At 34.0% G+C, this 25,554-nt stretch overlaps 1 protein-coding gene across 6 annotated transcripts in view; it reads right to left on the bottom strand.

Annotated features, from left to right (window-relative positions):
- The window catches only part of TANC2 (tetratricopeptide repeat, ankyrin repeat and coiled-coil containing 2), a 649,103-nt gene that overhangs the window by 275,836 nt on the left and 347,713 nt on the right, over positions 1-25,554 (bottom strand). For 5 of the 6 annotated variants that reach the window (XM_074224430.1, XM_074224431.1, XM_074224432.1 and 2 more), the window contains one exon: positions 7,841-7,951. The exons of the other annotated variant lie outside the window; for it this stretch is intronic. In XM_074224430.1, coding sequence (XP_074080531.1) covers positions 7,841-7,951 — 111 coding nt within the window. The remainder of the gene's footprint in view (positions 1-7,840; positions 7,952-25,554) is intronic. 6 annotated transcript variants of the gene reach the window in all.

The following is a 25,554-nucleotide window of genomic DNA, read 5'->3' as shown; positions in this document are numbered from 1 at the left end:
ATCTTTGTTGATATTTCTCCTAGCAACCTTAGTTCTGGCTTTTGATTCATTCAGGCTAATTTTTTCACATGATATACTCTCAATATAAGTTAAATAAATAAGATTACAATATAGAGCTTTGTCATACTCTTTTTTCCAGTCTTAAACCAATTACTTATTCCATGTTCAGTTCTAACTCTTCTTAGTCTGCAATATAAGTTTCTAGACTCCCATCTCTTTAAAGACCTACAACAATTTTTGGTGACTCATAAAATCAAAGACTTTAGTAAGGTCAATGAAATAGAAGTAAATGTTTTTCTGTAACTCCCTTGCTTTCTCCATAATTTGGTCAATGTTGGCAATTTGATCTCTAGCTCCTCTGGCTCTTTGAGTTGCCTATAATACTGGCAGTTCTCAGTTCATATATGACTTAAAGTTGGTCTTGAAGAACTGTCAGCATAATTTTGCAAATATATTAAATGAGTATAACTATTTGGTAATTTTAAAGTTCTATGGCATTGTCTTTCTTTAGGATTGGGAGGTAAATTGATCTTTTACTACCCAGTGGCCAATGCTGAGTTTTCCAAATGTGATGGTGTATTGAGTGCAGCACATTAACTACATCATCTTTTAGAATTTTAAATAGCTCAACAGGAATTCTATTAACTCCACTTGTCTTTTTGTTAGCAATGCTTCCTCTAAGTCCCACTTGACTTCATTCTCCAGGATTTCTAGTCATAGAAGCACACTATCAGGATTGTATGTACACTTTACTTTTACTTCTGTCTATTGTGTTTGCAATATATACACACACAAAGAAAATTAAGGAAAAAGAATAGAAAACAAATTGGTTTTTAAGATGGTATTTATGGGTGTCAGACAATATATGTAATATACTAATTAGAAGTGGAAAAATTAATAGCAAGAGGAAAATTTATATGCTTTGACATAGATTTCTTTCTTTCTTTCTCTTTCTTTCTTTTTCTTCCTTCCTTCCTTCCTTCCTTCCTTCTTTTCTTTCTTTCATTAAGTGTCTGAGGTCAGATTTGAACTCAGGTACTCCTGACTCCAGGGCTGGTGCTCTATCCACTGTGCCACCTAGCTGCCCCTGACATAGTTAACTTTTGATAATTTTTTTGGCATACGAGGATTTGGGAAGTAAAATGGTAGTAATAAAACGAGTTAGAGGTGTTTTAAAAGTCTAACTTAGATTAATCTAAAGAGAAAAATAAAAACATTAGTCACTCCTTTATTTATTCTACTAAGTATAGTACTTTATTTGCCTTTTTAAAAAATGATAATGGTTACTTGTATCATAGAGAAAATAAAACCTTGATATATTTGGTGGAAATTGGGCTTTTACTTGAAAGGCATAGTGACAGGAAGATGGGCTCTACGAAAAACTGCATAAAAAGATTAAGTAATACCAAATAGTTATGAATGTGGCTAAATTATTTGTCTCTAAAGTGTTCTCCATTTTTGAATTTAAAGTACATTCTATTGTACTTTATTTTAATTGTTTCTGTCATCTTAAAGAATGTCCAAAGAACAGGGATGCTTTTTAAGAGATTTAAATAGTCACTCATTAAAAAGAAACCCCCTCAAAGTCCTCCAGAATAGGGATAGTTAAAAATGTGTATTCCCTCAGAAGATTGTTTTGGCCAATACTTCCTGGCCTAACAAAATATGAAGGAGTTGTCTGAGTCTGCCTCCTGGGCCTTTATATTCTAAGTCTAATATGTTCTAAGTTTATATTTCAAGTCTTCTGGAACTAGAATAAGATTTGAAAAGGACCATAGAAAACATCTAGCCCAACCTTCTCCAAGGAGAACATGCTCTGGCAACAGCGATCAACAGATGACCTATGTCTATGATGCATATCAAAGAATCATAAGAATTTAGGGTTGAAAGGAACCTTATAGATTATCTAGTTTCTATCCCCAGGAAACTGAGGAATAATTAAATTAGATGAAAGATCATCAAGCAATATAATTACCAAAATGGGTCCTAAAGAAGAGATGAGAAAATATAGTTCCTTCTCTTCTTTGCAGAGGAATGGGACTAGAGCAGAGGGAAGGAGAAGGAATATGAGGTATACTGTTGGATTTGATTGATATACTGGTTGATTTTCCCAAACCGCTTTTTTGTCCTTTCTTTTATAGTTTTGGCTACAATAAATGGCTCTTTAGGTTGTGGTGGGGGAGGGGCAGTATAGTTGGAAAGTAGGGTGCTATAAAAAAGATATCATTAAAAATGCAAAACACATCATCTAATTAGAATAAGAATATAAAATATATCATACAAAATATGTTAAGCATTTAAATATATTTCTATAATGGTTCAAAAAATATTTCAGAATAGTAATATAACAGGGTTATATTGTGAAAATCAGTTATCATTGTGTGGTCTTATAAATCACAAGGGTATAGGAGTTTGAGCAAATTTTTTTATTGACTGATATATAACCTGGTAATTGTTTTCTTGAAAAAATCCTTGGGATTTATCTAGCTTATTTACACTGTCATATCCATTTCTCATAAAAATAAATTATAATGCAATCAAAGTTGGAAGGAACACAGAAAGCTGGGAAACAATTTTTATACTGGGCATTTCTGACAAAGTACTCATTTCTAAAATAGAGAACTGAGTCAAATTTATAAGAATACAAACCATTCCACAAATGATAAATGGGGGGAATAGCAAAAATGAACAGCCAATTTTCAGATGAAGAAATTAAATCTATCAATAGTCATATAAAAAAAGTTCTAAATCCTTATTGATTAAAGAAATGTAAACTAAAACAACTCTGAGGTACATCTCACACCTATCAGATTAGCTAATATGACAAAAAAAAGGAAAACGATTAATGTTGGAGGGGTTGTAGGACACCTGGGATACTAATGCACTACTGGTAGAATTGTAAACTGATCCAACCACTCTGGAGGGCAATTTGAAATTATACTCAAAGGATTATAATACTATGCATACACTTTGATCCATCAATACCACTGCAAAGCGAAAGGGGAAAAGCGCCACATATGCAGAAATATTTAAAGCAGCTCTTTTTTTGTAATGGCGAAGAATTAGAAATTGAGAGGATGCCCATCAATTGGGGAATGGCTAAAAAACTGTGGTATATGAATGTGATGGAATACTATTGTGCTATAAGAAATCATAAGCAGGTGACTTTCAAAAATGTCTGGAAACTGATATAAGAACTGATGCTGAGTGAAGTAAGTAGAACCAGAACAATGAACATATTAATAGCAACACTGATTGTAGCTGATTAATTATGATAGACTTAACTCCTTTCAACAGTTCAATGAGCAAAGATTGTGATGAGAAATGCCATTCACATCAAGAGAAAAAATTATGGAGTCTAAATATAGAACATAACACACTATTTTTGCTTTTTTTATAATGTTTTATGTTTTTTCTCATGATTTTTCCCCTTTTGTTCTTATTCTTCTTTCACAAATGATTAATATGGAAAAATATTAAATGTGACTGTACATGTATAACCTCTATCAGATTTTACATACAATTGGAAAAAATTTTGAAAATTAAAAATAAGTAATAAATTAACCTAAATTATAAATTGAACCCTATCTGTTCCCAGAAAAATCTGATTATTTGAAATTTCTGGTTTTCTGATGCGAAAAAATATAATGTTGTATGTTAGTCAAGTCAATAAGCATTTAAGTGCTTTAGCTCTGTATTAAATGCTGGGGATTCAAAGAAAGGCCAAAAAAAAGTAGTTCCTCCTCATTTTTCTCCTCCTCCTCCTCTCATATTCATGAAACTACGAAACTAGATAAATCCAAGGAAAAGAGATCCTTTCAGAGGGAAGGCATTAGGACTAAAGAGAGCAAGTAAAGACTTCTTGCAAAAAGTAGGAGATTAAAAAAAGTAGGAAATAGTGATTCTTGATGACAGAAGATTAAAAATCTCAGATGCACTTGCAGATTCACATCTGAACATCAGCTATGAGCCAGCAGAGAATACCTAATTTATCCAGGCTTCATTTTTTCCCTCAAGACAAAACCCAAAATGTGCATATAATCAATTGAATTCCTCATCTTAAATCTGCTCCATGAAGTCTTCTTTATTTAGATTTTGCCTCAGATACTTCTTAGTTTTATGATCCTTGGCAAGTCACTTATCTTTCTCATAGACTCGGCTTCCTCATTTGTAAAAAAAGGGACAACAAAATCACCTACCTCACAATGTTGTGAAGATAGTTTTGACAAGCTCAAAAAGAAACAGATCCGTGATTGACTTAAGCCAGAAATTAACATTATTTATATTGTATTATTTTTATTTTGTAAATATTTCCTCATTACATTTTAATTTAGTTCAGGCCTAATTCTAGGGAATTTGGGGGGGGGGGGACTGCTAATGGCCTACAAGTCTGACATTTCTAGTATAAAGTATTAGAAAAATGGTAGCTATTGTTATTATCTGTCCAGATGAACTAATTGTTTTGTCAAGTTTTCTTTGTACTATTCACATTACTTTGACTCAAACTCATTTTGACATATGTTATATTTCTCTTATTAGGCTTCAAGTTCCTTGAGAATAAATGATTTTTTTTAAATTTTTGCACAATGTCTAAACAAAGGTGGTGCATAACAGGTGTAGAAATTTAGTAGTTCATCTACATAATGCTATTTTTTTGCTTTTTAAGAACCCAAATCAATTAATTTTGAATTTCTAGCATACAAGTAGTTTGAGTTGATGATTATTCAAATTAGAATTAGAAATTTCTGATCCTAGAACTTTAAGATTGTATTCAAAAGTTATTTTGAATTAATGGTCATATTCTGAATCCTAATTGTTTTAATTTACCTCCATAATTTGATCAGGTTACATCTGTAACCAAATATATATGAACATATAGGAATAAATAAGATGTAAGTATACCAACCAGATAAACATTACATTCCCATCCTCTATGCCTAAAGACTTCCTTCCTTCAACATAAATATGGGCAGGAAGGAGCTAGGTGTGTGTAATACAGATAAGAGAGTTCTATCTACTCCACTCAGTTAATTGTGTTATACATTTCCTAAGAATACATGCGGGATGTGGGAGCATTTCCAACTGGAAAAACCTGAGAAAAACCTGGCAGTAACCCAATAGCTTCCAGGGGTAAGTCTGGCTCCATTTGTGGGACAGACTCTAGTTTTTTTGCTCTCACATGTGGGGCAGAAGCTAATATTAGCCCATCAACCTTAATTTATGTCCTTTACCAGTTCCATATAATTGCAAATAGTGGTCATACAATAAACTATGATCATTACATCTTTTCTTTAAAAAAATAAATTCTGTTATAATATGATATAAATAAAAAATTTTATCAAAAGGGAAATTAAAATTAAATAAAAAGAAAACAAATATTTCATTTCTAAAGTCACCACTACTATCTTTTCCCCCAAAAATAAAGTACCGGGGTGGCTAGGTGGCACAATGGATAAAGCAGTGGCCCTGAAGTCAGGAGTAATTGGGTTCAAATCTGGTCTCAGACATTTAATAATTACTTAGCTGTGTGGCCTTGGGTAAGTCACTTAACCCCATTTGCCTCACAAAAACCCTTAAAAACAAACAAACAAACAAACAAATAAAGTACCATGCATTTTTAAAGCACTTACACTTGTTTCAAAGAGAAGATAATAAGTAAGAGAAAATAGTACTTGGATTTATTTTAGTTCAACTGATAAAACAGCAATAGCTGGCACTAATATGTAATTCTAACACATTTATTTCATGTGAACCTCACAACAAACTTCCGTGGCAATACCTATAGATATTACCTTAGTTCTACTAATGAGAAACCTGAGGTTTAGAGAGCTTTAGTCACAAGACTAATAAGAGTCAGATGAAAGATCTGAGCCTAGTTCTTCCTGCCTCCAAAACTGATTCTATCCAATATGCCATGAGGAAAGGAATTAATACTGATTATAGATAAATATAAATATGCAGACTAGATTTTAATAATATGAGATTTTTCATAATAATTCAACATTGACATTTCCTAGTATATAATAAATTGGGGCTGCCCTCTTTAGACTCCACTTTGGAGTAACTTAAGGATTATCAAAAGAACAATTTTTTTTGACACATAAATAAACATTTCTGAAACTGAATTCTTTATCTTCCTTTTCTTAACATCCCTATTGCTTTTGAACCTTCCAAGGCTCTTTACTCTCACTGCCCTATTCAACCAGTTGTCAAGTCCTGTTATTTACATCTTCCTAATAACTCTTTCATATGCCCCCTTTCCCAGTCCTCCTTAAATTTATCTTAGTGCATTCCATCTGAGACTATCTCCAATTTACTTAAATATATTATTTGTACAGAGTTGTCTACATGTTGTCTCTCCTAATAGACTGTGAGCTGTTTTTGTTATTGTTGTTTATAACGCCAAAACTTAAAATACTACCTTACATATAGTAGTTGCTTATTAAATGCTAGGTAAAGATATGAAATTTTCTCTGTCTATGCTCCCTAAACTCTAAATTGATGCTTTTTTCCCCCTGACATTCAGAGAAGACCCAAAGTAAATTTGTTATTAATTGATAGTGCTTACAAATTTTTACTATTTTCATCTCTGGTTCATTTTTAGTGTTAACAAACTAGAGACTCTATAAGATAGGAAAAAGGAAAATCTCTGTTGTCCAAATAGCATAAATACTGTGAAAATCACAAATGATAGAGTATTTCACCCCTATTTCCTCTCCCAATGCACCATAGAAACTTTTGTTCCCTTTTGGAAATCAAAAAGTCAATTTCGAAAATATGGTGATTAATTCAAAAAGGAATGATTACCTTTAAAAGTATAAAAGCATGAGGCATAGGGGATCTACCACAAGAGATAAGAAAAATCATGAATTGGTTTCTGAAACATAAGGTCAAATTCCTCTCATGTCAAACCTAGCCCCATTTTTCTTCTATTATTCTCTTCTATCTGGATCAATAGATGCATTATTTTATAGTCAAAATGAATCACGGAGATCTTATCATAGATTACCCATTTTCTATAGTTAAAAGGATGGTTTAACTAAAATTGACTCTGGAACTAAGAATGCAATGCTCACATATAACTATAGTTTATCAACAAACCTGCAAGAACAAAAGAAGAAACTTTGAAGAGGGAAACAAAATACCTAAAAGCAAGTTACATCCCTTCTGGAATAGAACATCCCTAAGACAGCTCAGTAGACTGGCTGCATAGTATAAAAGTGGTTGCCAGGCAACTTATCCAAGTTCGGAAGAATCTAAGCATTGATAATGAGTCTAAACCACAGTTTGGCTCCTGTAGATGAAAGATTTCAGTCAACTCCCACATCTGTTCATAGACTAAGAGGATGTACCTCTAAAAATCAGAGACCAAACAAAATAAGACATTAATTTTGCTCTAACTGAATTTGCTATTAGTAATATTTCTGAATTCTCTATAAAAATATATAGAAATCTAGGTTTCAAGTATGAAAATTTCTACTTCAAATATATAACAATTTTTATTCATATTTTCAGTGCTCCTTTTTTCTATAAAAGGTAATTCCCTAAAGTACCTCCTCATTCCAAAACACCCCTGAAATGATCTATGTGTTCAAATTCACATGAATTCCCTTGAAAACTGCCTTAAAAACTTTTCAATACTTATTTTTATGATTCAGAGGGAAGCAAAAAAAAAAGCAGAGAAAGATGTCTGCCATCTAGCAAGGAAAAATATGTAATACAATGGGAAGGAGGTTTAACGATTTTTGTATGTGTGGCATAAATGTGAAATATTACTCTACTGAACTAGCCCGATCCAATCCTCCCTCTTTCAAAGAAGACACTTTGCATGCATGCTTACCAGGGCAGTATTCATCAACGTCCAGTTTCTGTGCTGAAGTGAGTGTTGGTGAGCCAAGATCAGATTCTGGGATTCGTGGGCTCTCAACAAACTTTGCCTTCCTCAGAGGGGCTAAGATGAAAAATAGAGAGAGAGAGAAAGAAAGAGAAAGAGGAAAAGGGGAAAGAAAATATAAAAGAAGGAAGAGAGAAACAGAAGAAAGAAACACAGAGGTAAAGAGAAGAGGAGAAAGAGAGAGAAACATAGAGGGGTCATGAGTAAGGGGAACAGCAGGCAACAGATGGAAGCACTTAACTGAACGACACTGTCAGACTCAGATCAAGTTACCCTATTTTTTTTTTGTGCCAGAAAAAAAAAATTATCTGCATTCTTCACAGAGGAGATGGGTCTCATTAAAAAAAAAGTCATTGAAAAATGGAAAACTTTCCCTCTAAGTATTCAAAAAGAATAAACACAAGTGTTTTACTGTCTACCTGTTATCTTAAATAATTTTTTTACCCTTTCTCAAATAAAATGCAATCTTATCTTGCATTTCTTAGCCTTTAAAAACAAGCAAATTGAGGGAAAGAACAGAACTGAGTTTTAAGATTTTCTTTATGAAAGTTATATAATCAAAAGACTTTGTTTTGACAGAAATATACACTAAAATGTTATTAATTCATGCAAATAACAGTGGGATTTAATATAAACTGTCAAACTGAATTGGCTTTGCTTTTCAAGGAAATCAGTTCTCATAGATTGGTCTTAGAAGCCCAGAGGACTCACAATTTAGGGTGAGAAACTAAACGTGTTTTTGGACTGATATCATATAAGCCTGATATGGTCATGTTAATTTTACATAAGCTGCTATAGAAATGTGATTTAAGATAAAAATTTCAGTCACAAAGAAACTGGATTTTGTGATGTGTATCAGGGAGGAATGAAATGTACTGTACTGACATAAAAAGAGGCGCTTTTACAGAGGAAATTTCATCTAATCTCTCCCTCCAAAAAAACCCCCAAACTACTCCAATCTATCACATGCAAATATTTTGTCCAAATATTTCTTAAATTATTTTGTATTTAGATTTTAGTTCTTTCACTATACATTCCCAGGAAATGTGACAGGTCCAAAAAAGTGTTTAAATATGTAATAATTTTTATATTATCATAGAATAATAGTGGCTTAAATACATTTATATAGCACTTTACAGTTGTATATCTTGCTTATATTATTTCATTTGATTCTTACAACATTGACAAGTTGATAGTAAAATGTTATAACCCTGATTTAAAAAAAAAAAAAGGAAACTGGTTCAGAGAAGTTAAATGATTTGTCCAAGATCACACAGATAAGTGGCAAGGTTAGAATTCAAACCCTGATTTTACAGCTACAAGTCTAATCCTTTTAATGACAGCCTTTTTTCATTCATACATTCATTCACCATACATTTAATACTATGATTATCATTATTTTATCTACTATGTATATACTGGAAATATAACTGACAAGTGAGAGAATCCCTGTCCTCAAGGAGTTTATATTCAACTGGGGAAAAACATCCTAACACACACTCATAGATATATAAACAGAAATAAATATGAAATTTATAAAATAGAAACACAAAATAATTGGGATGAGAGGTTTACCAAAAACTGGTGAAAGCCAGAGAAGCCTCAAGTAAAAGGGGCACTTGAAGGGGAGTTCTAAAAGGGAGAAATGATAAGGGAGAACATTCTCCATACCAGGGACAACCTGAGCAAAGTTAAGGAGGAGGCAGATGGAAAGAGCATATAAGCAGAATATTTTGACTGGAATGCAGAATGCAGAGTAAGTGAGTTAAGTGAGCCCTGGAAAGATAAGAGGGAGCTAGACAGAGAGGGGGGATTAAATGATGAACTGAGGTGTTTGTATTTAAAGCTAGATAAAACAGTGATGAGTCACTGAAGTTTTTTTAAAAAACAAATTGTATTTTTTTAATCAACAAAAATCTGTCTTCCGTGCTGCTATCCTTCCCCCACCTTGTCCTGATTAGAATGAAAGAAAAATTAAACCACAGTTGCAAACAATGCAAATTTTTGCATTGTACATGTCCAAATACCACCCCCGCCACCACCACCAATGGTCTCATCTGGCACTTTAAGTCCCTCACCTCTCCAACAGGAGGAAGAGGGTAGCATGTTTTATTTTTTAAAGTCATTTGTATCAACCATTTTGTTGTCAGTGTATAAATTGTTCTACTGATGATAATCACTTGCCTCTGTGAATAAGTCTTCCCAGTTGTATCTGAAAAACATTCCCTTTGCCATTTCCTACAGTACAATGATATTTCACTGCATTTATGTACCACAATTACTCTCCAATTGATGGGCCGCTCATCAGGTTCCCAGTCTTTGTCACCTCAAAAGGCTAGAAATATTTTTGCTGATCCCTACAGTTTGTTTTGCTTAGAATCAGTTCCTCCACAATGTCTGGCACAAAGGAAGCATTTAATAAATGTTTATTGACTGATTGACTAATTTCCTCTTCTCTCTTTAAAGTTAAAGATGAGGAAAACTCACAGATAATCTTTGGAGAGTTAAAGAAAGACATTGTTGGAGTTGGTTTTATAATATGTCCCAAAGCAAAAATAACAATATTTCACGGGATAATTTGCAGTAAAGATGATATTTGCAAACAGATTGCCATGAAAATTATTGTATTTTATGTAATAGTTTATCAGTCATTGAACATGAAGAAGCAGAGAAATTCAACAAAGAATATACTTTCAATTAAACCCATATGTGCTGATACTAAATTACTTAACTATAAGATACAAAGAAAAGGTCAAAATGGTGAAAAATATATGCAAAAGCAAAAATATAAATAAAAAAGGCATGTGGATTACAAAGAAATCTCATATAGTTGTATTCTGAATAGCCTGACAAAAGATTTGCTAGGTACTGGAATTGCAAGACCAAATAGTATAAAAAAGTTGAAAAGAAAATGTAGCAGCATGAAAGAGACTTGAAATTAATATGAAGTTATTCCTCAATCAGTTGTTTATATACAATGAAACCACAATTTGTCAAAGCAAAGACACAGTTAAAATCAAGACAAAAGCATAATGAGATTTAAAACAATTCTCAACTGTTTAAAGGTACAACTGATAATTGAAAATAGGAAATAGATAAGAAGTGATATAACACAGGTTATAATTATTTTACAGATGTTTACCTGATATAACTCTATTATTACAAGAAGACAAAATGATCCCCAAATATTTCTTGGCAAACATTCAACTTATTTGCCAAGCAGAGAAGAACAACAGACAAAAATAATACTGATTCAGAATACAAATTTGTAAAATCTTACTAAGATAACATGATTATAAGCACTGCTACATCATAAAACATAGTGAAGCACTGCATTGTGAAACTGGTTTAAAGAATGTTTGGCAAGAGATCCAATTTTGCAAAATCAATTTTCCCAAATTGGGATAAGAACAAAATATGCAATAAAAATAGAAAAATCCTCTAATGATTAACAAAATACAACATCCATTTCTAGTAAAGATATTAAAAACATAAAAATAAATTGAATTTTCCTAAATACAGAAATAGCTTTCTCAAACCAATAACAAGAACAAAGTACAGCAAGGATGTCCATTATCATCACTACATTTGTTGCTAGAAATCCTAACTACAGAAAGAGGATAAGAAAAATAAATTTAGAAAATAAGTATAGGCAAAAAGAAGTCAAGTGATTGGATATTTTTGGAAATGATATGATGATTTACTGAGAAAACCCTACAGTCAACAAAAACAAAAAACTGAAATAATGATTTTAACAAAATTGCAGAATATACAATAAGATGTCCTGCTGTAAGAAATAGATTAAAAAAATTCCATATAAATAATTAGAGGAAGATGGTGGAGAGAAGCCAGAAAGTTGTCTGAGCTCTCGCCAGTTTCCCTCAAGAATAATATTAAAACAAGCCTCTAAATGGATTCTGATGACAGACCCCACAAAAGGACAGAGTGTGGGGGGGGGGGCGGAGCCAAGATGTTGGTGTGAAGGCAGCATTTCCCAGAAACTCTTTCCCCCCACAGTTCCAAAAAGCCAAAAAATTATGACTCTAGTCAAAATTTAGAGGGGCAAAACCCAAAGAAAGGCTGAGTAATACATTTTCCCAGTCCAAGATAACTTAGAAGTTCCACAGGAAAGGTATGTTTCACTGAGATCAAGGGTTGGAAAAAAGCTGTGACCACTCAGCCGAGACCAGGCCAGGCCAGCCCAGCCCAGCTGAGGGATCACAGGCAACAGCTTGAAGGGGCCATGAGAGAACTCTGCTACACCAAAATGAGTGTGGAATGAGGAGCACTGGCCACAGAACCTGCAGCAAGAATGGGAGAAACCAGTCTACACCTCCAGAACACAGCCCAGATGGTAAGGGGGAAAGGGGAGACAGCATAAAGTTATCTGTGGCAGGTCTCATTTACCCACACTCACATCCAGGTTGTAGTTTGGCCTTCCATAATAAGATAGCAGGGGCCCCTCCTAACTGCTCCAGGACAGAGAGGAGGGACTGTGGTCATCTACATATAAAACTACAAGCAAGAGAGCATAACACTTTGGAGGAATAAAGGGGTGTACCAAGAAACCCCTAAGCAGGTGTCCCAATAATACTCAAAAGCTCATGAAGCACTCCAAAACCAAGCACAGGCTGGAGAAATGTGTAAACAGAGAAAAAAGAGGAACAACACTGAGAAATACATTGTCTATGATCCCAAGAAGGATCAAAATATTCAATCTGAAGATGAGGAAGTACAGCTCCTGCATCTAAAGACAACATGACAAACAGAAGTTGGGCTCAAGTAGTGATAGCTCAAAAAAAAGATTTTGAAAATCAAGTAAGGGAGACAGAAGAAAAATTGGGAAAAGAAATGAGAGATGCAGGAAAAACACGCAAAAAAGAAGTCAGTAGCTAGCTTAGTCAACTAAATCCTAAAAAATGTTGAAGAAAGTATCATGTTAAAACCAGCTTAGGTCAAATGGATAAAACAGTTCAAAAAGTTATTGAGGAGAAGAATGCTTTAAAAAGAATTAGCCAGATGGAAAAGGCGATAAGAAAGCTCTATGAGGAAAACACATCCTTCAGATTTAGAATGCAGCTAAAGGAAGCTGATGACTTTACAAAAAGGCAAGACATAATATTTCAACACCAAAAGAATGAAAAATTAGAAAAAATGTGAAACATCTGATTGAAAAAATAACTGATCTGGAAAACAGTATCAGGAAAGATCATTTAAAAATTATTGGGATACCTGAAAGTCATGATCAGGAAAAGAGCCTTGAACTCATTTTTAAAGAATTTCTATAGGAAATATATCCTAGAAGCAGAGGGCAAAATAGAAATGACAGAATCCACTGATCTCCCCCGGAAAGAGATCCCAAAAAACCAACCCCTAGGAATATTATAGCCAAGTTCCAGAACTACCAGAAAATACTACAAGCAACCAGGTCACAATTCAAATATCATGGAGCTGCAGTCAGGATCACACAGAACTTAGCAGCAACTACATTAAGAGCTCATAGGGCTTGGAATATAACATTCTGGAAGGCAAAATAGCTTGGAATGCAACAGAGAATCAACCACCCAGCAAAACTGAACATCCTCTTCCAGGGTAAAAGATGGCCTTTCAATGAACCAGGGGAATTTCAAATGTTCCTGTTGAAACAACCAGAGCTGAACAGAAAGTCTGACCTTCAAGTACAGGACTCAGCTAAGAGGTGAAGCATAGAGAGTGGAGGAGAAGGATAAGTTACGAGGGACTTAATGATGATGAACTGCATGTATTCCTGCATAGAAAAATGAAACTGATAACACTCATATGAAACTTCTCATTTAATAGAGCAGGTAGAAGGAACTTTTATTGATGCAGCACAGGAAAGAGCTGAATCTGAATATATAATATATTGTAAAAATGGAGTTAATGGCTAAAAGGGAAATGTACTAGGAGCCAAGAGGAAGGAGAGGTGGAATAAGCTAAGATATTTGGTTTAAAAAATATTTTACAAAAATTTTTTTTACAATGAGCTTTTGCAATGATATGGGGGGGGGGGAAGTCCAGGGGGCATGAGGGAACCTTCACTCCCATCAGAAATGGCTCAGAGAGGAAACAGTACATATACTCAATAGGGTATAGACATTCAGAGTAAAAAGCAGAGAAGAGGGAAAGGGGGAAGGGGGGATGTGGGTGATAGAGGAGAGGGTAGATTATAGGCGAGAACAGTCAGATATAACACATTTTCTTTTTTACTTCTTGCAAAGGGCAGGGATTGGGGTCCTGTCTGGGACCCTGGGTTTAGGTGGTTGCTGGGTCTCAGGGGTGGTATGTGGGCTTGGGGCCTCTTGGACCCAGGGCCAGTGGTCAGTCCGCTGCACTACTCAGTCACCCTACAGCACATTTTAGAAGAGGGACAGAGTGAAAGGAGAGAGAAATTATAATAGATGGTAGTGGAAAGGAATGGATTGAGGGAATTACAATCAGCAACAGCAACAGTGCAAAAATATGGAAATAACTTTTATGACAGACTTATCATAAAGAATGTGATCCACCTGAGACAGAGCTAATGGTATCAGAACACAGACTGAAACATATTTTTTCCCCCTTTCCTTTACTTTATTTCTCATGAGGGTCTATAATTTCTGGGGGAGGGGGTATTATGTTTACTCTTAAGCAAGAATATTTTAGTAATATATAAAAAATCACTTGTACAAAAATATTCATAGCAGCTCTGTTTGTTGTGGTAAAGAATTGGAAATTAATGTAAATGTCCTTCAATTGGGGAATGACTTAGCAAACTGTGGTATATGTATGTCATGAAACACTATTGTTCTATTAGAAGCCAGGAAGGATGGGAATTCAGGGAAGCCCAGAAAGATTTGCATGGACTAATGCTGAGCAAGAAGAGCAGAACTAGAAGAACATTGTGTGCCACAGCAACAACATGGCAGTGATGACCAACCTTGATGGACTTGCCCATTCCATTAGTGCAACAATCAGGCCCAATACTTTATTTTTTTTCCTTAGGGATAAGATTTCTCTCTCATCACATTCAATTTAGATCAATGTATACCATGGAAACAATGAAAAGACTAGTAGACTGCCTTCTGTGGAGGGTGAGGGGAGGGAAGCAAGATTAAAGGAAAAATTGTAAAAAATTCAAAATAAAAATAAAAGACAGAGTAAAATAATTTTCCAGCTTTAGATAACCTAAAATGATTTCAGGAAAGATCTGTCTTACTTGATAAAAAAGGTAGCACAGCCTACCATAGTGTCCAGGCAAACCAGTGAGAATCTCTTATAGATCAGCAATCAAGGACCCTTAGTTCTAGCTAAACAGACCAGTGTCACAGCAGGCCAGCTGTGAAAAGACTCCAGTTGCAACACAGAAGGCAAACTTTCATCACTGGAACCCTGGTACAACAGGTGCAACCAAGCTGGGACATTCCAAAATAGCAGGCAAGTCATGAACTCTGGAGGCCTTAAAGTAGAACAGTTCATGGTTCCCACTGCAAAAAACTTAGAATAGTACCCCTGTGCTGCAGAAGCAGATTTTTAAGTCACAACAATAGCCTAAACTGAGTAAAAAAAAACAAACAGAAAAAAGTTACTATGGTGAGATGGAAGTAAAAAACAGAAAATCAGAAGAGGACAATGATATCAAAATGTCATCATGAAAAACCTCAAAGGAGAGTACTGAAGTTGTCTTAAGCCAAAAAGCCTTCTTAGAAGAGTTCAAAAAAAAATCTTAAATGAAGAGGTAGAAGAAAAATCAGGGAAAAAAATGAAGAGTTAAGCAATAGAAAAGTCAACAGTCTGGAAAAGGAAGGGCAAAGATTGAGTGAAGAAAATAATTCCTTTAAAAATGCAATTGTCCAAAAAAGGAAAAAAGTCCACATGAAGCAAACAATTTATTAAAAAGTAGGATTGGCAAAATGAAAAAAGGAGGGATAAAAGCCAATTGAAGAAAATAAAAATTAGAATTGAGCAAGGTGGAATAGCTTATGATTCCATGAGTCATCAAGAATTAGTCACAAAAAATCAAAAGAATGAAGAAATAGAAGAAAATATAAAATATCTCATTGGAAAAAAAAGACCAGTAAAAAAAGATCTGGGAGAGTTAATTGAAGAATTATGGGACTATGCAAAAATCATAATTTAAAAAAAATCAAAGAAAACTGCCCTGATTATCCTAGAATCAGAGGATAAAATAGTAATTGAGAGAATCCACTGAATGCATCCTAAAAGAGATTCCAAAATGAAATTGTGTTGTATATAGTAGCCAAATTACAGAATTATCATATAAAGAAGAAAATACAGTGAGTAGTCAAAAAGAAATAATTCAAATATCAAGGAGTCACAATCAATATTATACAGGACTTAGCAACTTCTACATTAAAGGATTGGAGTGCTTAGAATATGAAAATCTGGAAGGTAAAAAAGTTTGGATTATAAGAAATAATCAGCTACCCAGCAAAACTCAGTAAAATCTTTCAGAGGAAAAGTTGGATGTTAACTGAAATTTCATTAGAGCTCAAAAACTTTACAATCAAATTCAGAAAGGCTGAAATATTAAATGGATGCTTTTTGATCATGATGCAATAAAAATTACATTTGTAATAGAGGGTCATGTAAAAATATTTTAAAAATTGATCTGAAACTACATCTAATCATAAAGAATGAGTGGGTCAAATAATAAATCATAGAAATGACCAATACTTTCATTAAAAAGAATGACTAAAGAATTGCTAAAGAGGCAATATGTCAAAATTTATAGGATGAAGCCAAATCATGTTCTCAGGGAAGATTTTATATATTTAAATGCTATATTTATAAATAAAAAATATAAAAAGGAGACACATGAATTGGGCATGCAACTAAAAAGCTGGAAAAGCAAATTAAAAATTCATTATAACATGTCAAATTAGAAACTCTGAAAATCAAAGGAGAGATTAATAAAATCAAAAGTCAGAAAACTACTGAACTGATAAGTAAAACTATGAACTAGTTTTGTGAAAACAAAGAACAATAAACATTTAACTAATTTGGGTTTTTTATAAAAGAAAACTAAATTCCAACATTAAAAATGAAAAAGGGGAATTCACCACCAATGAAAAGGAAATTAAAGTAATAATCTAATTCAGAGCTATTTTGCCTAATAGTATGACAGTAAATATGCTTAGATTAATGAAAAGGAATTTAAATACTTTTTAAAAGTTTCATTTAAAAAAAAGAAATTGAACAAGACATAAAAGTACAAATCTTCAGAGTCAGATGGATTCACAAGTAAATTCTACCAAACATTTACAAAACATTTAATTCCAATTCTATATAAACTATTTGGAAAAATTGCCAGAGGCTTACAAAATTCCTTTTATGACACAAATATGGTGCTGATACCTAAACCAGCAAGTGCCAAAAGAGAGAAAGAAATAATAGACCCATTTCCCTAGGGAATACTGCTGTAAAAAAATTAAATAAATCATTGACAAAAAGATTATAGCAGTTTATCACAAGGATCCTACACTATGATCAGTAAGATTTATACAATGAATGCAGAGGTAATTTAATATAAGGAAAGCTATCAGAATAACTGACAATATCAATAACAAAACTAAGACAAATTATATGATTATCTCAATAGAAACAAAAAAGGCTTTTGACAGAATACAGTAGCTATTCCTACTAAAAACACTAGAGAGCATAAGAGTCAATGGAGTTTTCCTTAAAATGATAATAAGTAAAATCTATCTAAAACTATCAACAAGCATTTTATGTAATGAGAATAAGCTAGAACCTTTCCCAATAAGATCAGGAATGAAACATTATCATCATTATTATTCAATATTGTACTGGAAATGTTAGCTTAAGCAATTAGAGAAGAAAAAGAAATTGAAGGAATTAGACTTTGCAATGAGGAAACAAAACTATAAATACTTTTTTTTTGCAGATGATATGATGGTATATTTAGAGAATCTAAGAAAATCAACTAAAAACTACTTGAAACAATTAACAATTTTAGCAAAGTTGCAGAAATAGTTTATCTGTGAGATCTATGGAGAGGAAAGGAGTTTAGGATGAAATATGAAATAAAATATTATGACATGCAAAATAGATTATTTTGATTACATTTGATTAAAAAAAGTTTTATACCAACAAAACTAAAACAACCAAAATTAGAAGGAAAACAGAAAGCTGGAAATAATTTTTACAATCAGTGTTTTTGATAAAGACCTCATTTCTAAATAAATCAAATTTATAAGAAAATAAGTCATTCTCTGATTAAGAAATAGTAAGGATATCAGATCAAAAAATTAAAGCTACCTATAGCCATATAAAAATGTTTTAAATCACAACTGTATGGAGAAATGCTACGACTAACTTCAATTTGAGAGAAACAGTGATACAGCCCCACTATCCTCTCTTGACATGAAGATGTTGGACATAGGTGAAGAATGAGATATATTTTAGAAAATGTCCAGTGCAGGGATTTGTGTTGTTTGATAAAGCTTATTTGTTGCAAGGATTAGTGTTTCTTTTTTTCTTTCCAGTGATAAGGTGGGGATAGGTAGAGTGAGAGAAAAGATTTTTTCTTAATTTTTAAAAATTAAATTAAAATTTAAAAAATAACTAGTGAAGAAAAGAGGAGTTCCCATCAAGATAATACATGATAAGAAGAGAACATGGTGATGAATGATAGGTGTACAGTCAGAATATTCCATTGGTATCTTTGTAATGACTTGAGAAATTGTCAGTCAGTTAACTAAACATTTATGAAGTGTCTATGTGCTAGGATCTATGAAAAGAGATGTATTGAGAAATACATGCCATTAAGAAACTCACAATTCAATAAGGGAAATAACGTAAATAACTATGTAAAAGTACAGGATAAACAGCAAATAATTTACAGAAAGAAAGCATTAGAATTAAGATAGATTGGGAAAGGCTTCCTGCAGAAAATGGAATTTTAGTTGGGACTTGAAGGAAGCTAGGGAAACCAGAAGGCAGAGATGAGAGAAGATTTCTGACAAGATTTCTGACATGAAGGTGAAGGAAGTTCTTCCAGACCTTTTCATTACTCCCTAAATATCCCATGGCTCTTACATCCTTTCAAGTTGGAACCTTGTCTCATATATTACTAAAGAAAATGAAGCCATTTGCTGTGAACAAATGTTCTTCTCCCTGCCCCCCCCCCCCCACTACAATCCTTTATTACTCAGATATTTTCAGTCACAATTCTCCTTACTCTTTCATGGGAAGAGGTGAACATACCTCTTTGTCAAGGCAAAAACTCTCCCAGCACAAATGATTCCATTTCATCCCATCTCCTATAGTAGATAGCTATCTCTATCATCTCTACTCTCATCTTCAAGCTCTCCTTTTCTAGTGGCTGCTTTCTTTTTTTTTTTTTAAAGCTTTTTAAAAATTTAAATTTAAAAATTTACAATTTTCCCCCTAAACTTCTTTCCTTCCCCTCACCCCACATATAAAGCAATCTGTCAGTCTTTACATTGTTTCCATGGTATACACTGATCCAAAGTGAATGTGATGAGAGAGAAATCATATCCTTAAGGAAGAAACAGAAAGTATAAGAGATAGCAAGATCAGACAATAAGATAAGGTTTTTTTTTCTAAATTAAAGGTAATAGTCCTTGAACTTTGTTCAAACTCCACAGTTCTTTCTCTGGATACAGATAGTATTTTCCATTGCAGAAAGCCCTAATTTTTCCCTTATTGTTGCACCGATGGAAAGAGTGAGTCCATCAAGGTTGATCATCGCCCCCATGTTGCTGTTAGGGTATACAGTGTTTTTCCTGGTTCTGCTCATCTCACTCAGCACCAGTTCATGCAAATCCCTCTAGGCTTCCCTGAATTCCCATCCCTCCTGGTTTCTAATAGAACAATAGTGTTCCGTGACATACATACATATACCACAGTATGCTAAGCCATTCCCCAATTGAAGAACATTTACTTGATTTCCAATTCTTTGCCACCACAAACCACAAACAGGGCTGCTAAGAATAATTTTATACAAAGTGATGTTTTTAACCCTTTTTCATCAACTCTTCAGGGTACAGACCCAGCAGTGGTATTGCTGGATCAAAGGGTACTCACATTTTTGTTGTCCTTTGAGAGTAGTTCCAAATTTCTCTCTAGAAAGGTTGGATGAGTTCACAGCTCCACCAACAATGTAATAGTGTCCCAGATTTCTCTAGTGGCTGCTTTCCTATTACCTGTCCATATCTCTCCTCTCAAAAAAACCCTCATTTGGTCCTTGGAATGAGGTAAAAAAAACTAGGAGACATTTCATAAATGTTTGTTGAATTGAACAGACTTGAATGAGGCTAATGACAGGGTCATATAATTATTGACATCACAGAACACTGTGTTTTTCTTAGTACATAGGTCAAACTTCAATATTTGTTGAACTGAACTTATCTTGATGAGCATAATGGTTATATCACATTTTTTACATCTGTCACACTTAATGCCTTTAATATATTAGGAATTCAATAACTAATAATGAACTGAAAATCTGGAACTAGAACAAGAATCTTACAACAGCAGCATTTTTCATTTTATGTACTTAGAGAGTTTTACTTCAAGATCATCAAAATGTTCCATTTTCTATGTTACAAATTTTTTTTTAACAAATAACACCTCAACAAAAATTTATCAAATATTTACCTGCTGAATTTACTGTGACATGGGTTCTGAAGCGGAAAACACAAAATGGAGTAGAACTCCAAGAATATGAATCTTAACTGTTGTGCATCTTTAGTGCTAACTAGCCTCACATCTTCAAGTTGTTTTTCAGACAGCTAATGGATGTCCAATAGACATCTTGAACTCATCATGACCAAAATAGAACTAGTTTTTCCCCAACCCTCCTTACCTCCTATGCAAATCAGGTATCATCCTGGATTCCTTGCTGTTTAACACTCAATCCATACTCACCTCCTGCCTCATCTCCAAGCTGTTGTCAAAGCCTTCTGTTTCACCTGTGCAACATCTCTCCACTATACCTCCTCTCTTGCCATCACTTGGTATGGGCTTCTATCAACTACTGCCTGGACTACTGCAAAAGACTACTGGCAAATTTGTTTCCCTTAAATTTCTCCTCATCCCAGTTTATCCTCCATTTCACCACCAAAGAGATTTTCCTAAAGCACTTGTCCAACTATATCACTCTCCTCAATAAGACTAATGGCTCTCTATCAATTGAAAGATGAACTACAAAATCCTCTGTTCAACATTCAAAATCCACACCTTCCCCTCACTTTTTCAAACTTCTTATGTTTTATATTTTCCACCTTATAACACACACACACACACACACACACACACAACCTACCTTGGTCTTAGATACAGCAACATTGGCCTCCTTGCAGGGTTCAGAAACAAGACATGCTACTTTTGTTTCAAATCATTTTCTCTGCCTCCTGGCTTCTTTCAAGTTCCAATTAAAACCCCACCCTTCCTGATCTACTTTAATTCTTATATGTTATTTCTATTAATCCTGCACATGGCTTATTTTTTATGCTGCCTCCCCAATTTAAAGTGTGAGCTCCTGGAATGCAGGGATTATCTTTTACCTTTCTTTGTTTCCCCAGTATTTGTCAAAGTAGTCACTTAATAAAAGTTTGATAGACTAAAGAATAATCATTTAACCTCTCTCAGATATATAGTTAGAGGGTTGGGCTAAATGGTCTCTAATGCCCTTCCAAATAGCAGATCGCTCTTAGGACTTTTTTCCTAACAAAAAGTGTTTGTGTTGCTATAAAATGCCAAATTACCTGCTTAACCTACCCAATAACCTTATTATTCTGGGTTAATTGCTCCTTTTTAAAGATTGCTTTAATTGCTTTGAGATTTTATGGGTCCAAGAGAGTAAATCTATAATGCTATATTTTTTCCAGTTAGAGACAAAAATTAACTTCATGCTGAATATTAGCTTAAAATGCTATTTCCATATACTTGCTTATATTGCTCCTAATTAAATTTTTAAAAATTGACTAAGAACTTTATCCTAGAACTCTGTGTTTATTCTTGTGGATTACTCTTGTGATCAATACTTTATTAATTCATTCACTTATTAAGTTTCTGCTTTGTGCCAAGCACTTTGCTAGGCCCCCTGGATTGCAAAGACAAAAACAGAAAAGATCCCTACCTTCTTTCTATGGGGAAACAACATGAATACAGATAAGTAAGTAAAAAACTTGGGGGAGGGGGTCCTGAAACTGTGATATATGAAGCTTCTTGTTATGAAATTTCTCTCAATTGCATCAAATTGTTCTTTTATTTATAGCATTTGCCACTCTGAAAATAATTTATAATTACTTGGAGTAACAAGAGGTTATTTGAATTGACCCAGGGTCACATGGCCATTAGATATCTAAGGTTTAACCTTACCTTCCTGATGTCTTGGCTGGCCTCTATCTACTATGTCATGATATCTATACAAAGTAGATAAGAAATTATACTCAAGGAGGAGGGGTATGACACAGGAAGGTACTTACTACTTGAAAGGATCAGGACAGGCCTTGTGTAGGAGCTGGTAGAAAAAATTCTGAAGGAAACCAGGGATCTCATGACATAGAAATGAGGAGAGAGTATATTCTAGATATGTGAAACTCATGTAAAAATGCAGAGATTTTATATAGAAGTTTACAATTAATTTTGGGAGACAAGTTTAAGAGACAAGACATATACTCATAAAGAGATGACTGGGACATAGTCCATAATCTTGGGAATACTATTAATTTCTCTTTGTGATGGTTGGAAAAATTCTAAATTATCAGTTGCACTAATTTCCCCAAATGCCACAGTTCACACTAATATAATTCCTCTAATTAATTTTCCTGCTTCTATTCTTTAACCACTTCCAATGTCTTGATAGAACATAAATCTCCCCAAAACACCACTTTCATTATATCACTCTCCTCTCATGAAAAAAAATTACAACATTTAAAACATAAATAATATCCATTCAGCAGAATCTTACATAAGTTAATTTTGTAGAATGTAAGCTAAGTGAGACATGGATCACTGCGTTTCCATCACTTATCATTTTGCCTTATACTCAGCAGTTGCATACTAAACACTTCTGGACTTGAACTGATGTTTATTTTTGTAATGTCAAATGTTGTGATGAGCAACTTAATTTCTTTGAGTAAGTGTCTTCTACACTTTGCCATAGGTGTATCCAAGACAATATGATAGGCTTTCCAATGTATTATCAAGGACACAGCTTTCACAGACCTTACACTTTGGTATCTCTCAGACTAAAGCTTTAGGTAGATTGGAGCATGTATGAAAGCCCAAAACAAAAATGGTCATAAAGGGTTTAAAAGGGACCACAAAGGTACACACACACACACACACACACACAAATATATCCCCAGATGACCAATCTCCTTTAGCATCACTTTTTAGCCCATCAAGAAAATTAACATAGAAAATATTAGTATGTAAAATATATAAAAATTAATAACCCCCATATATAGGCCAGAGGTTCAGGATCTCCCTGTAGGCTACATAAACATGGGAAGAAAAGTTGATCTGTGGCTAATGATAACAACTGCTACCTTCCTGCTCTCATAGCTCAACTATTAAGCCTACCTGCTCCTTAGTAACAATAATTTGTTGGGAAAAGTAAAGTCTTACTCAGACACATCATCTTGGTGTGAAGGTGATTTGAATTTTCAAAGCCAAGCATAGCAAAAGCACTAGAGGTCCTATGATAAGTCCTATGATAAGACTTATATTTGGGCCTATGACAAAATTCAGGTTCATATCCTGAGAATCTCCTTAACTAAGTTTGTAAATTACCATAAGATAAATACTTTTGCTCACATAAATTTACTAATATTAACTACTAAAGTGTAGGGTAGTTGCAAACTACACCAGGGAAAAATATAGCATATGAATAAAACCTTGGGTCCTTAAAGTTAGAAAAGTTAGAAAAATAAGCAAAATTTGTCAATTTCCATTACATATATTTTGTTGAGACAAAATGATTTCTTCATTTGTTTAATATTAACATTGCAAGATACATCTTACTATAGACAACTATTAAAAATATCTAGATTTTCTTCAAAAATGAACTTTAAAGTTCAATATATTTTAACCTTGAGTTCTGCACAATCTTCTTGCATTAATTTGGAATGATATTTGTGTTTTTAAATTAAGTTCTTTTGGAATTATGATCCTTAAGATATCTGTAATTGGTATATACAGAATTTGTGGGATCTTTTGACACTGTTTTCTTTTCTGCCAAATTTTCTTCTCCTTCAGTATTCCTGTTTCAAGTGTGCTTCTACTTTTTAAAAATTTTTCTTTATTTACACATTACTAAAATATTCTTGTTTAAGAGTAAACATAATACCCCTCACCCACAAAAACATAAAACCTCATGAGAAATAAAGTAAAAGAAAGAGGGGAAAAATGTGTTTCAGGCTGTGTTCTGATTCCATTAACTCTGTCTTGGGTGGATCACTTTCTATATCATAAGTCCATCATAGTAGTTACTTCCACCTTTTTCCATAGTTGTTGTTGCTAATTGTAATGCCTTCCATTCATTCCTCACCAATACCATATATTATATTTTCTTTCTCCTTTCACTCTGTCCCTCTTCAAAAATGTGCTGTGGGGCAACCAAGTGGTACAGCAGACAGAGAACCAGCTCTGGGGTCAAGAGGCCCCAAGCCCACATCCCACCCCAGAGACCCAGTAACCACCCAGCCCCTTGGTCCCAGACAGACCACCCAAACCCAGCACTTGCAAAAAAAGTAAAAACAAGAAAATGTGTTATATCTGACTATCCTCTCCTATGATCTACCCTCTCCTCTATCACCCACATCCCCCTCCCATCCCCCATCCCTCTTCTCTCTTTTTTTTCTGGATGTCTATACCCTATTGAGTGTGTATGCTCTTTCCTCTCTGAGCCATTTCCAATGAGAATGAAGGCTCCCTCATTCCCCCTTGCCTTCTCTCCTTCCATACCATTGCAAAAGCTACATGAAAGATCTTAGCCTATTCTACCTCTCCTTTCTCTTACCCCCAGTAGATTTCCCTTTCATCCATTGACTCATTTTACAATAAATTACATCTCAAACTCAGCTCTCTCTTGTGCTTCATCTATAAATGCTCCTTCTACCTGCTCTATTAAATGAGAAGGTTCATATGAGTATTATCAGTATCATCTTTCTATGCAGGAATACATGCAGTACCCAGTAAGCACCATCATTAAGTCCCTCATAACTTTCCCTTCTCATCCACTCTCTATGCTTCCCCTGAGTCCTGTACTTGAAGGTCAAACTTTCTGTTCAACTCTGGTAGTTTCAACAGGAACATTTGAAATTGCTGTGGTTCATTGAAAGTCTATCTTTTCCCTTGGAAGAGGATGTTCAGTTTTGCTGGGTAGTTGAGTCTTGGTTGCATTCCAAGTTCTTCTGCCTTTTGGAATATTATATTCCAAGTCCTATGAGCTCTTAGTGTAGTTGCTGCTAAGTCCTGTATGATCCTGACTGTAGCTCCACAATAGTTGAATTGTGACCTTCTGGTGCTTGTAATATTTTCTCTTTGACTTGGGAGTTCTGGAAGTTGGCTATAATATTCCTGGGGGTTGGTTTTTTAAAATCTCTTTCCAGGGCAGATCGGTAAATTTTCTCAATTTCTATTTT

This window comes from Macrotis lagotis, chromosome 2, assembly GCF_037893015.1.
Source record: "Macrotis lagotis isolate mMagLag1 chromosome 2, bilby.v1.9.chrom.fasta, whole genome shotgun sequence".
Lineage (NCBI taxonomy): Eukaryota > Metazoa > Chordata > Mammalia > Peramelemorphia > Peramelidae > Macrotis > Macrotis lagotis.
The sequence above is the reverse complement of the archived record's forward strand: the minus strand, read 5'-3'. Positions and strand labels throughout refer to the sequence as shown.